Source organism: Taudactylus pleione, unplaced genomic scaffold (genome assembly GCF_031769625.1).
Source record: "Taudactylus pleione unplaced genomic scaffold, aTauple2 ptg000066l, whole genome shotgun sequence".
In the NCBI taxonomy this organism is placed as follows: domain Eukaryota; kingdom Metazoa; phylum Chordata; class Amphibia; order Anura; family Myobatrachidae; genus Taudactylus; species Taudactylus pleione.
The window spans coordinates 30,891,614-30,904,329 of NW_028284468.1; the positions used below are offsets into that span (position 1 = coordinate 30,891,614).

At 42.5% G+C, this 12,716-nt stretch overlaps 1 protein-coding gene across 1 annotated transcript in view; it reads right to left on the minus strand.

Annotated features, from left to right (window-relative positions):
- The window catches only part of GRIN2A (glutamate ionotropic receptor NMDA type subunit 2A), a 718,378-nt gene that overhangs the window by 73,792 nt on the left and 631,870 nt on the right, over positions 1-12,716 (minus strand). The window contains exon 10 of the mRNA XM_088466915.1: positions 8,226-8,386. Within this exon, the coding sequence (XP_088323041.1) occupies positions 8,226-8,386 (161 nt within the window). The remainder of the gene's footprint in view (positions 1-8,225; positions 8,387-12,716) is intronic.

Genomic DNA, 12,716 nt, shown 5'->3' on the forward strand with positions numbered 1-12,716 from the left:
GGCTCCTCATGTTGGCCAAGGTAAGTCTTGTGATGTCACCAACTCTGAAATGCTATTGTGCCAATATGTAGATTCTAATGTGAGACTTTTCGCATTTTTCCTAACAGAGACAGAGGCGGATGAGTCTGCTCCAGAGGGGAGCCTTGGCCGCAGAATTTCTGCTGGCTCTGCAGGGGAGGAACCAGTACATCCGGCTGAGGACCCTGCAGAAGCCAGTCCAGGGCGTGCCCCCTCGCAGGCAGTGGGCCTCCTCACAGAACTCAATTTTAAATCGGATTTCCATACGGAGATTCTGCAGAGGATGGACGCCAGTCTGATACGGGTGGCTGAGGCCCTGGAGCAAAATGCTGCGGCCAACGTGACCATTGCTCAGGCCCTGGCGGAAAATACCAGGGCCAACATCCGCATCGCCGATGCCCTGGAGCAGCTCATTCGCCAGCACATGGTGGAGCCGACCTCCCTTCCTGCCGGAACATCCGGATCCTCCACCTCTGGCACAACATCAGCCAATCCTCCAAATGTGCCTAGCCCTGTGCCTAGTCCAGAGGCCACAACATCTGCCTCTGGACAGGCCAGCCCGATGGCATCCCGGACCCGGTCTGGCGCCCACCCTCACCCAGCCAAACGGGCGAGAAAACGGTGACAGCAATGGCGACTTTTCCCACACTCCTTCTGTGCTTGGCTCATATTCCTTTCTGGTCAAAACTTCCCTCTCCTTTCTTGTGAAATTTTTTTAAATTTGGTATTTACGTTTATGTTACCAGTTATGGCTTTTTTTTTTTTTTAACAAATATCTTTGCCACAAAAAAAAGCCAACAAAATATTAGGCCAATTTGTTTGTGTTTAAACAATAAATTTAAAACCAAAAACTGACATTGTATTGTGACATTATTGTACAAATGGGTTACATTTAATCCTGGCCCTAAAGGCAAAAACTGACCCTCTTAAAAAAAAAAAAAGGCCTCTTTAAGGAACGTTTAAAAAATCACATAGCGATGCAAATTCCACAGTAAACCAAAAAAAAGGGGAGCTAATTAAAACATGATGACATTATTGTTACAATAGGCCATAACCAACAAATTGTGGCCAAAATAAAACACCAAAAATGTACGCTAATTGATTGTGTAATCATGACATTAGCAGCTCTGATTTCCACCTGCGTACGCTTTTGTGCTATCCCAATAAACTGCTTTCCAAACACATACCAAGCCGGTTTTCAATCCAACACTAATTACTTTACTGACCAGCCGCGATTAATCGCAGCACCATCCTTGAGTCCCGGCACGGAGGAGAAGGCCATCGCCAATGTGGTCGAGTAATCCTGACCCTAAGCTGTGCGAGCATTTTGAAGGGAAAGCGGATGTTCCAGTGACGTATGAGACGGTCCGAACACATTTGACGTTCGCATCTGCTAATGTATGTACGCCCCAAAAACGCCTCGCCACGCCTGCGTTTTTTCATCTCCACCCCCGTCAACACCCAAAAACGCCCTGTTCTGTCAATCACATTTGACATGTCACTTCCTGTACGCTATTTTAGGAACGAGAGAAAAAAAACTCGCAATCTGCCGTACGCACATGCGCAGTGTAACACCGACGCATGCGCGGTTAGTCAACATCGGAACGCAACGAGCGTACTGTTGTTAACGTGCGGCTCTGAATGAGGGCCAATGTTTTTTTCATTCAATTTAGCAAAAGAACCTCAGATAAAATGTTCTTTGTTGAACAGGTTTTTTTGCAGCATTTTGTAATTTTGTCAGGATATAGAGAATTTGTTCTATAAAATATTGACAGGTTTGACAAATATTGCTACTTTAATGCGATAGAGCAGAAAACTCAATATGAGCCAAACGACTTAAATTTACCACTACAGTAGGCATTTTGTTGAATTGGCAGCACATTTAATATCTGCAATGCTTCACCTCATCTTGATTTAGATGAAACCGTCAAGCTAAGAAATATCACATATCATAATTAGGCTACTATTGCATTTTAGCAGAAATACAGTCTCTTAATAATATGTTGTATTATTGGGCAATGTTTTGCTACATTATCTGTCATCAATTCCAAAATTTTCATTTGGTAAACCTTTTATGTATGCCATTATGCTCAAATATATCTCCATGTAACTATCTTGTTGCCACAGTGCACCAGAGCCTGGTTCCTATTTACTGGGTGTGGTGATGCTGGTACTCCAGGGCTGAGGTAGTCTGGTCACGGAAGGTGCCAGATGGCACCTGCTGCAGAAGTTTCCCTCGCTGCCAGCAGTCTGTCTATCGGCTGCTCCATAATCACCTCTTCTTCCGTTGGCTGTGGCCGGCTTTAATTACAGATGACTGTGGCTCACATAGTGGCATATACGTAAAGTACCACTCTGTTTGAAATGTAAAGAGCCAGGCATGCCAAATATGATGTCACTCTTGGCACCATATTCAAACCTTCTCCTATGATAGGAAGTCTCTTAGCACTATTCGATGCCAGAGTATTAGACTCGCATCTTGTATTCAAGCAGCTATTCTGTGCAATCACACATGTTCTGATCTGATCCATCAACGATTATCCTTGCCTGCTCCTTTGGTAGTGCTCCTTGTGACTTTCTGGTTCAGACCTTGGCTAGTCTCTTAACCTGTTTCTGCCTGTCCCCTGGTTCCATGTTGCACACCTGGATCTGACCCATTTCTGTTGACTACGCTCCAGTACACTGAGTCACAGCGACCAGTCTTACTGTCTGCCTTCATACCAACCAGCCAGTACATAGGAACCCAATCAGAGGGCTACAGCCTGCAAATCACAAACCCCTTTGTTGAGTTCTAAGGCCACTAATATGTAAGACACCGCATCTCTGTAGTGGGTACACACCAACACTAAATTGTACGGTCAGCATCCATACCATCCCAGCTAGAGTTGTGACACTTGTACTCTATTACTTTGTGTACATCTATGGGTCTGTGCTTTATCTCAAGGTCATTGAAGCATACTTCTCTTGTTAACTGTCCTCTGACCCCTTACATTATTCATACTTGTATAGTTTATGACCCAAGTATTTATTTAATTTCTAAACATTGAAGAACAGATGTGTCCCTTTGTTGTATGTATGCCATATGGTACTAGATGCCCTGAGGGTCTGAGATGCTCCAAAAGGAGCAGCACACCATATTTTTCTTGAAATCTTGCATCTCATGCGCATCTCATACACAGAAAAACTTTAATGGCAAAGAAATTGGTTTTACACATGTACAAGTCACAGACAAAGAACAATAGAACTTGGCATGAGGAAAAGCCATGGCCGCTTGCATCGGAGCCCTTTTTATGCAGATTCAGACTCAGGGCCTGATTCAACAGTGCACGCTGAATCAGATTCGTGACGTTCGGGAATCTGCGCAGGCACATAATCCATTCTGCGCATGTGCAGATTGGGTCTGTGATCCCGCTCATAGACTGGCAGCAGACTGACAATGATTGACAGTCTGCTGCCATTTGGGGGAGGCAATGCCCTCCGTTCCCCAAAACGGAGGCGTATCACCGCTGTTGGGGTGGGGAGGAAGCCAGGAACTCTGTCGGCTGACGGAAACTTCCTTGCTTCTTCATCTCAACTTCGGCACCCGGCTGCGGGACCCCATGGGTCACCTTAGATGGCCAATGTCCCGCAAAGTATCAGATGCTGCTTTGGACAACACAGCTCAGATACATAATTGGCACATACAGAATTGCAAAGCTGCTTGCGAACAGCTTTGTAATGCTGAATCAGGCCCTCAGTCACATACAGTTGCACTGTACAAATGCTGCACTGATGTCAGCCAGCTGCCCAATCGCAGTGTCACATGTGTGATTTGGGCAAATCTTGTAAATAAAGACAATGCTCATGCAGTGTCATTAAAGCATAACAGCATACTTTTCCCGGTATGTCCGGGTAACTCACAAATTTTGAGGAGCTCTCATATAGGCTACAAAGCAGACCAGCCTACCAATTTGTGCACTTCCCTTATGAAATGGGCAGCCCAAAGGTTTGATTATGCTGTACAGAGCTGTAATTAGACTTTTTGGTGCCCTGTGCCAGAAAGGGCATTGGCGCCCCCCTCATTTTTCAAAGGGACATAATGCACCCAAGAAAGGGCAATGGCTTTATGGGGAAGGGCCAGGGAAGAGATAGGAGAGGCCAGGAGATGCTGGGGATGAAATAAGAGGAAGCTACTAGCAAGAATGATAATAAACAGAAATCTGACAGGCCCAAACAGCTCCCCCTGACCTGTGGTGCCCTGTGTGATGGCACCGGCCGCACTACGCTAGCTACGACCCTGATGCTGTATGCCATGGATTGCTCCATCATTGCCCAGCTTCCTGAATCACCACATTAAGCAGCAGGGGGGTGGGACCATGATGATGCAACTCTCACTCTGATACATTCCTGAGGGCATTTTTACTCTGTCGCTAATTATGCATTAAAGAGATGAAGGGAAAGATGTATCAAGTTTCGGAGAGAGATAAAGTTGACAAGTTGCCCAATGCATTAATCAGCTTTTGTCATTTAACTAGCAAAGTTTTTGAAATGTAAAGTTGATTGGTTGCTTTGGACAACTACATAATCACTCTTCAAGGGCCTAATTCTGAGGTGGACACAATGCCAATGTTTGCAAAGTTGAGCATTGCTCAGAGAGACCCAGTGTTACTGCTGATCAATGAAGCCAGAAAGACATGCAGCCTAAATACATGAAGCCTAAAGTCATAGCCTAGTGTCTCTGGTATACTGTTAGGGGCTTTTTGCTGTGTATGAGATGCAATTCCACTTGCATCCTACACTGCTACCCACATACAGTCAACAGCTGGTGACCTGTATTCTCCGCTCCATGTGAACAGTCTATGTATGCATAACTGTGAGTACAGCTGTACATTTTCGTTGACTCAGGGCATCAGCTGGTGTGTACCTACACTCTGCCATACCACCGCCAGTTGTACACGCATATCCCAACAGAACCCCATTTCATCAGGATTTGCAATGACCTTCTAAGGTAATTACTGCACCCCAAGGAAGCCAGGAAAATGTATCCTTAACATAATGGATCCACTAGAACTCTAATCTTTGGGAAAAATACATTCATACAGTAGCTGTTAAATTCATTATGTTGATGGAACTTTTGCACTCATCTGTGTGTGGAGAAGATGACAAATGGTGATTCATCACATCATATCACCTTTCTACGATGCTCAGTGTGATTCATTTATGCAATGTCCAACTATTAAATTCAGTTTTATGCAGTTCTTGTAAGATCACTTTTAATAAACTGGTTGTTTGAACTACAGGTTTAAAGTATTGGCAGAACCTATGGTGTTGATAGGTTTCAGTGTTGTGCGATGAAGGTCAGTCCACACAGCAGAATGCTCAACCAGGATTATGGTTTATTAACTGTCAGATAACAGGATGCAGGGTAACATTGGGTATGCACACATACACTGATACAAGCAGAACCGGGCAGGAGATTATGAAGCTAATGCTAGTGGAGTGCGCTTATAGTTGCACAAACTTGTATGTGCACTCAGTGGTGGCAGTTGCCCTTTTACAGTAGGTCACGGTGGCACAGAGGTACTGTAGTGCCTCCAACTGTGTAAACCAGTATCCAGTGCAGCAAAATGCCCAATGGGCACATCCTCAGTGTTGGACTGGGGCATGAAGGGCCCACCAGGAATGCAGTGGTAGGGGCCCAATTTTAAGGGGTGTGGCCAGCCTCCACAGAAGCACTTCACCAACTATTAGAGCAGATATGCAAAGAACAGGGGCACTTTTGTAGAGGAGGGTGCAGGGTTGTGTAGGGACTATAAACTTTGGGCTAGTCTTGGTGTAGTTTACATATAAACAAACCAAGCACCCAAGTTCACCGACGATCCTGCTCCACCAAATTGCTGAACCCTAGATGAGGAAGTGGTGCCATCAGGCAGTGGGTCCCACTAGGGATTTTTCCTGTACACCTGTGGGCCAGTCAAACCATACACATCCTGTCTCAACGGAGGACAGAGAGAAAGTGCGCAGATGGGCAGAACATGCACAGCAGCGCACTTGGGTCGGAGGTAGCACTGTGATGTCAATGCACCTCCATCTAAGCATAGAGGACCTCATTCAGAGTCGGTCGTTGCGGCCGCACGGTCATACGCCACCGATGTTCGCTAACCTGAGCATGCGTAAAGTTCACAATTCGCGTGCGCAAACTAGCTGCTACGATCAGAAATTTCTCTCTCCTTGAACACAGCCAGGTCGGTAGTTTGAGTGACAGAATGAGGCGTTTGTGGGTGGTAACAGGGGAAGGTGCTTGAAAACGGGGGAGTGGAGATCCGAACGCAGGCGTGCCTAATTATGCGAACGGCGTTTTATGGTAGTGCATAATTAGCAAAGTAATGTCATGGCACACGTGACATGGGTGGTTTGTATACTGACCTGATCGTAGTGCTTAAGAGAGGGTATGGTCAACCTTAAGCTCTACGACCAGTTCCGATGGTTACCGATGGTCTCGATTAATCCTTATATGGCCGGAGATGATGTGTAATGCGTACGAGAAGGGGGCATATTTTTTGTCTTGCGGCCGCATCCTCCCCTTGGTCGGCCAGCCAACGATCCGATCTTAAGGACGCAACTTGCGAGTGCATCATTTAAATATCCGGCCCCTTTTCCCTTACGACCGTGCGGCCGCAACGACCGACTCTGAATGAGGTCCAGAGTCTCAGATCTGACAGTGAGGGAAAGACAGTGCAAAGCATAGTCCCTCCTAACAAAAAGTTGCCGCCAATTGACCTGCAGTTATATTTTTATACATGATCCTGACCATGGGCTGTAATAATCTTTATTAACACCTGTGTGGAATTACGATATGATTTCAATATTTTTAGTGTACCTAATTTATCCAGGTATTGCCATATTTTTGACCACTACATGTATGTCTATATTTATATATTTTTAATATAGTGACACTGAGTATTCAGCGGTGTACAAAATCGTAAATGTACATGGAGCAATACAGTATACAATAATAAGAGCTAGATACAAGTGTAGTACTTGGAGAAACATTAGAAAGTGTTCCTTGCATATTATATGTGGAACACAAGGGCCTAGGGGCCTATTTATTAAATCAAATTCACTTTTTTTGCATGGTTTCAGTAACTATTAAATATATTATTAGATATTTCCTGCGATAAACTAATTGCAGATTAGTCTCCTTTTTTTATATGGGGATTGCAGTTTGGTTCTACTTACCAAGCTCTGAAAAGCTAAGCTATCTGGAGATTGGCACTGATAGGTAATGTCATCTGGCATTAGCTATTGTAGCTCATGGACTGCGGTATCACTGGAGAGGGATTTCTGATCCCTCTCTGGTAGCTGCCAGCATCTAAGAAGTTGTGTTTTTTTTGCTGAAAAACTTCACATTGGGAAAGTGTTTCAGCGGGACAGTGCCTTTTTGGAATATCTGTCCCTGTAAGCAAATATTGTAAATAACTCTATAATCCAGAGCTAAACAATACCTAATGGATTGTTATTTACTGGTGAAAAAAACTGACAAGTAATAAGTAGGCCTCTAAGTGCCTAGTAGGAGTCAAGACCTCTTAGGAGCTATTTGAATGCTTCTCTCAGCAACAGGTGCTTGAAATGAGTTTTGAAGGGAGGATGGGAAATACTGTAAGTATTGAAGGATAGAGTCTTCCGTAAATAAGCAACACACTTTATTCAATCATAATTGCTCTGACAGCTATCATTTGCCTATGAATTAGGTAATTCAAGGTTGCTGATTTGTTTGCTTTTAAAATGCTAAAGACTTCTCTTTTCAGAAAACAAGAGAATACAAATCACCAGTTTATGAAGGATGCATTCAGTATCTGTGAAATAAGAACATTCAATATGCAAAGTTATGTAAGCAGGGTCACAAAAGCCTTTGAGATCATCTTGAATACAATCTTTCTTGAATCAGCTGTGCAGGAAATGTTGAAGAAATACATTTGTTTGTATCTGTAAAAATTGCAAAAAAATATATACCAACTGTGTACAGTACACATCATTTTCTAAACACTGTTATAAAATAACACAGTATGAATATAGGTAACACCACATTTGCTGTGCCCCAGCTTCATACAGCAAAAATCACATAATGTGTATCCCAAAGATCATCATACAGAGGCATGAAAGAAGAGAAAAATCATTGTGTACAGAAAATAATAATAGGATAAAAAGTAGGTCAAGTCGTGACTCACCCAGTCTTTAGGCTGACCAGGGCTTCCTGCACCCCTTTCTGATTAAATTTGACCATGTACTGATGCATTTCAGGATAGTTGTTTCTAATGTTTCTTTCAGTGCTTCCATTAGGGACTGTACCAAACCGAAATGGGGGAGAATATTCGTATGACCGTTGAAACTAAAGATGAACATATAAAACAGAAAATACAACAATTAAGGCATTTCTTATATACGATACTAATATGACATATAGGTCCTGATTCAGAGGTGTACTCAATGCTGATATTTACTCAGGCTGAGTGTTTGCCATTGCGCATACATGTTCTGCGCATGCACAGTGATCGAATTGCGATTGCGCTCACATAGAGGATTCATCACTTGCAAAGTGAGTGACAGGTAGTCAGTGTTTGGAGGTAACAGGGGTCAGTTAGAAAAACTCAGGCGTGTCGGACCGCTTAAACACTGTTTTCAGGGCATCCATAAACTGGCCAATGCGTTCTTCCCCACAGCACGAGAGCCCTTTATCTGCCTGGTGACCCGTTGTGTCTGCGACAGGTTAGACTTACTAAGAAGGCTCATGGCCACCTGATCTGCTATCGATGTTTCCAGTTTTATGCGTGAGCCGCTGATGTGAGATGCTTTCAGTGGTCATCTCTAAGCAAAGGATGGCGAGTGAGTCATTAGCATATTTATGCTATTGCGATCTCTGAGAGATCACAACTGCAATGACATTTGCATCCATCTCTGAATCAGGCCCATAGTCCACTCCAAACAAACTATGGGAGAGATTTATCAAAGCCTGGAGAGAAATAAAGTACTGTACTAACTAGGGATGTGCAGGCTCGGTTCTACTCGGTTCCGTTCGGTTCTTTTTACCGGATCTTATTGGGTTTCAGCTGTCACGAGTTTTGGATAGCCAATAAGATTCGGTAAAAAGAACCGAACGGAACCGAGTAGAACCGAGCCTGCACATCCCTAGTACTAACCAATCAGCTTGTAACTGTCATTTTATAGGCTGTGTTTGAAAAATGACAGTTAGGAGCTGATTGCCTGGTACTGTATCCCTCTCCATTTTATCTTTCTCCAAGCTTTCATAATCTCCCCCTGTGTAATAAAGATAATATTGAGTTATTAATTCAAAACTTCAGATCTTAAAAACTATTTAATAGGAATGAGCTCTGACTAGATGGTATTTAGCAAATTTTGGTCTTATTTTGGGGGAGATGTATCAAACCTTTAAGAGAGATAAGTGCCCATAGCAACCCATGAGCGTTTAACTGTCATTACATAGACTGCGCTAGATAAATGATACTGTGCCTAGAAGAAGATTTGATACATCTCCCCTTTTATGAGGTTTATTCATGAATCAGACTTTTTCTTGCACAAAAAAATATTTTATTTTGCAACTTATCGTAGAAAACAAAAATATTATTTTTCCTATGTAACAAGCTTACCAAGACAGAGCCTTCATAAAACACTGTACTTGTGAAGGCAGAGAAGGCTTTCACTGCTACAGTAGCTTATGGAAAATCTCAATCTTCCTGGCAACCTCCATTGTGGAAAATGTTAATGTGCACCGAAGATACAGAGACACTAGAATTGAAGCGCAAGCCAGGGATTTGGCTGAGCATAATTAAACCCCTACATAGATTAAATTTAGACCACCTTTAAGACTTTTTGGTTGTTGCTTTAAATTGGGTTTGAAAATGTGATTGACAATTTGGGTAGCCATTGGTGGTGAGAGGGGCCTGTTGTTTTTTCCTTTTTGTAAGGAGCTGTTTGCTGGCCACTTTCCATCTTTTTCTAGACGTTCAGAATCCCAGCATCCTGACACCAGTCAGAATCCCGGCACCAGTATCCTGACAGCTGACATCCCAACGGTAAGTATTGGGGTTATTGGGAGGGTAGGGTTAGGCACTAGGGGGAAGGTTAGGGTTAGGCTGTGCGGAGGGAGGGTTAGGGTCAGGCTGCAGGGAGGAAGGTTAGGTTTAGGCTGTGGGGAGCGAGGGTTAGCTTTAGGAATAGGGGTAGGGTACTTACTGGCAGGTGTTGGTATTCTAACCCAGTTGGGTTGCTGCCGTTTGGATTCTCACCACCAGAATCCTGAGCGGCAGCATCCTGTACCCAACCTGCATATACTTTTTAAGACACCTTACTTACAGGTACCTTATCCTAAGAGCTATTTATTTTATCTTAATCAATGTATTACTAATTTCATCTGAGTTGCATCTTAGGAAATGATTTCAAGGTTATCCTAAATTTTTACTATGAGATAATGCTGACTATATCCACTTTTTTTATATAAAATTTTTCCATTGTTACAGCTGTGAGAATGTAATTATTTTATTTTACCATATAAGAAAAAGAGCAGGATTGTAAATTAAAGTGTAACAGCTGCAAAATACAAATTTCGTTGCTTACATTTTTCTATTTTATTTGCACATTTTGCACATGTTCAGCGATACTTTACTTATTATAATGATGTTCACACACTAATTTCATGGAAACATTTTTCATTTCCCTTTATCTGTTGTTTATAATGGAGTTGGGTTGGAAAAGATCAGGGCTATGTAATAAGTAAATACAGATAATAATTGAGGAAAATGATGCAACATTGAAAGCTGAAATAACACATTACAAGGCTCATGCTGAGTTTGAATACAAGCATCAAACAGTGCAGAAGTAATATCCGTTCACTAAAAAAATGCAATTGTGTGTATATACAAAGGTGGACAAATCACAAGGTGCAGGCAGCCCTGCATTATTAGTACATATGTCAGGATTACATCAGGCATATATCAGATACATTTATTTCCAGATTTTAAACTTTGGGTTTTTTTATCGTAAAATAAACACCTGCTATTATGTTTGAGTAAAATAAATCAAAAATGATTTATGTATACTGCAGCTATGTGTAGAGAAAAATCTTGTTAAATACACTCACTCAATTATAAATTATATCCAAGATTAAGCACACACTGTACCAACTTCAGTAAATCTACAATTACCCAATCAGGATCAATTAGCTACTGTAGTGCTTGAAAAAATCATCATCATCATCAATGTGCCCTCATCTGATATGGCTCTGAAAGGCATATATGTGCCAGTATGCATCTGTTAGAAATTATGTGAAATGATGGCGATTACGTAGCGCTGGCACAGGGCAATTTTTCCTCCCCCCAAACATGTGACATCAAACTGAAGGGGCAACTACCAGCACCAGGAAAAAGAGCACTGCCAAGAGCATCCCTAGGATTACTCTGGGTGGCTCTACAGACTGCAAGCTGAATGCTCATAGCATCCTTTGAGCGCAGATGCCATAAGTCAGCACTAGTGCTAGCACCAGGACCATGCACCACTTGTGCACCCATACCTATGACCTTGTGAACATATCCTTATTGTCAAATTAATTTAGCCATGACTTTTCTATGAATTGATTAAGATGGCTGAAAAAGTCACAGCCACTACTTTTCCCCATTCAATTACAAGTCCACATTAGGTTAACAAGGCTGTCAATGGGAGTTAACATGGCATTTAGTTCATAGCCCCTGAGTAGGCATAAAGTAGGGGAAACAAATTGTTTTAAGTTAAAAATGTTGGGACTTGTCGTAGGACCTCTGGTACCCCCCCCCCCCCCCCTCCTCTCTTCCATCAATGCTTAATTATGATCTTGGAGGCTTTTAAATAGTATCATTTGGCCAATAATTACATGTGTCACTTTTCAGGTAATTTTCTGTAAAAAGCTCAAAAGGGGGTGAAAAACAATATGTGGCATTGTTTGGATGGGAAATTAGTTTTTGAACTTGGAGTTATAAGTGTTTTTTCCTAATATTTTTTAGACTAATAACCACATCCAAATCACATTACAGGCATCCGAATACCTGCATAAGTTTGAGGAAAGATAAGCAACCTGTTTTTATTATGGAAGATTGCTAGTTTTTCATGTAAAGGGTTAAGGGAGTAAAGTGGGTGTAGCTGGGAGGTTGTCAATCAAAATAGTAGCCTATGGTTGTTTAGTAAGGGGCTAGGCCTCTACTAGTCTAATAAATAGCCTGGGAGAGGAGCCATCTTCTTCTTTCCAGTTTTTTCATCCCCACCCACCCATCAGGCTAATCTGGTTTGTATGCAATTTTTTTATTTTTGTTGGACTGTGCAAATTTTATTTTTTAGTCCTTCCAACAGGTACTGGTGCAGCATGGCAGGAAACAGTGCTCCTGGGTGGCCTATTATTGGCGTAAGAGTGCCTAGTTAGCATTTTCCTTTTGATAGCGGCAAGTTGATCATCTATCTTAGGGGGGACCTGACCTTCATCTTAGGGAGGGGTCAAGGCTGTGCCAATTAAGGGAGAGTGGTACTGCCTCAGGCCAGTTTACGTTGGGTGGGGATCCATCCCTTCTTATTTAGTCATATACGATTGCTGGGCTGTAGCATCGGAGTACTGCTTTCTTAATGCCACCATCATTACAAATACAATCTGATAAATAAATTTCGGCTGGGTACTCTTTTAA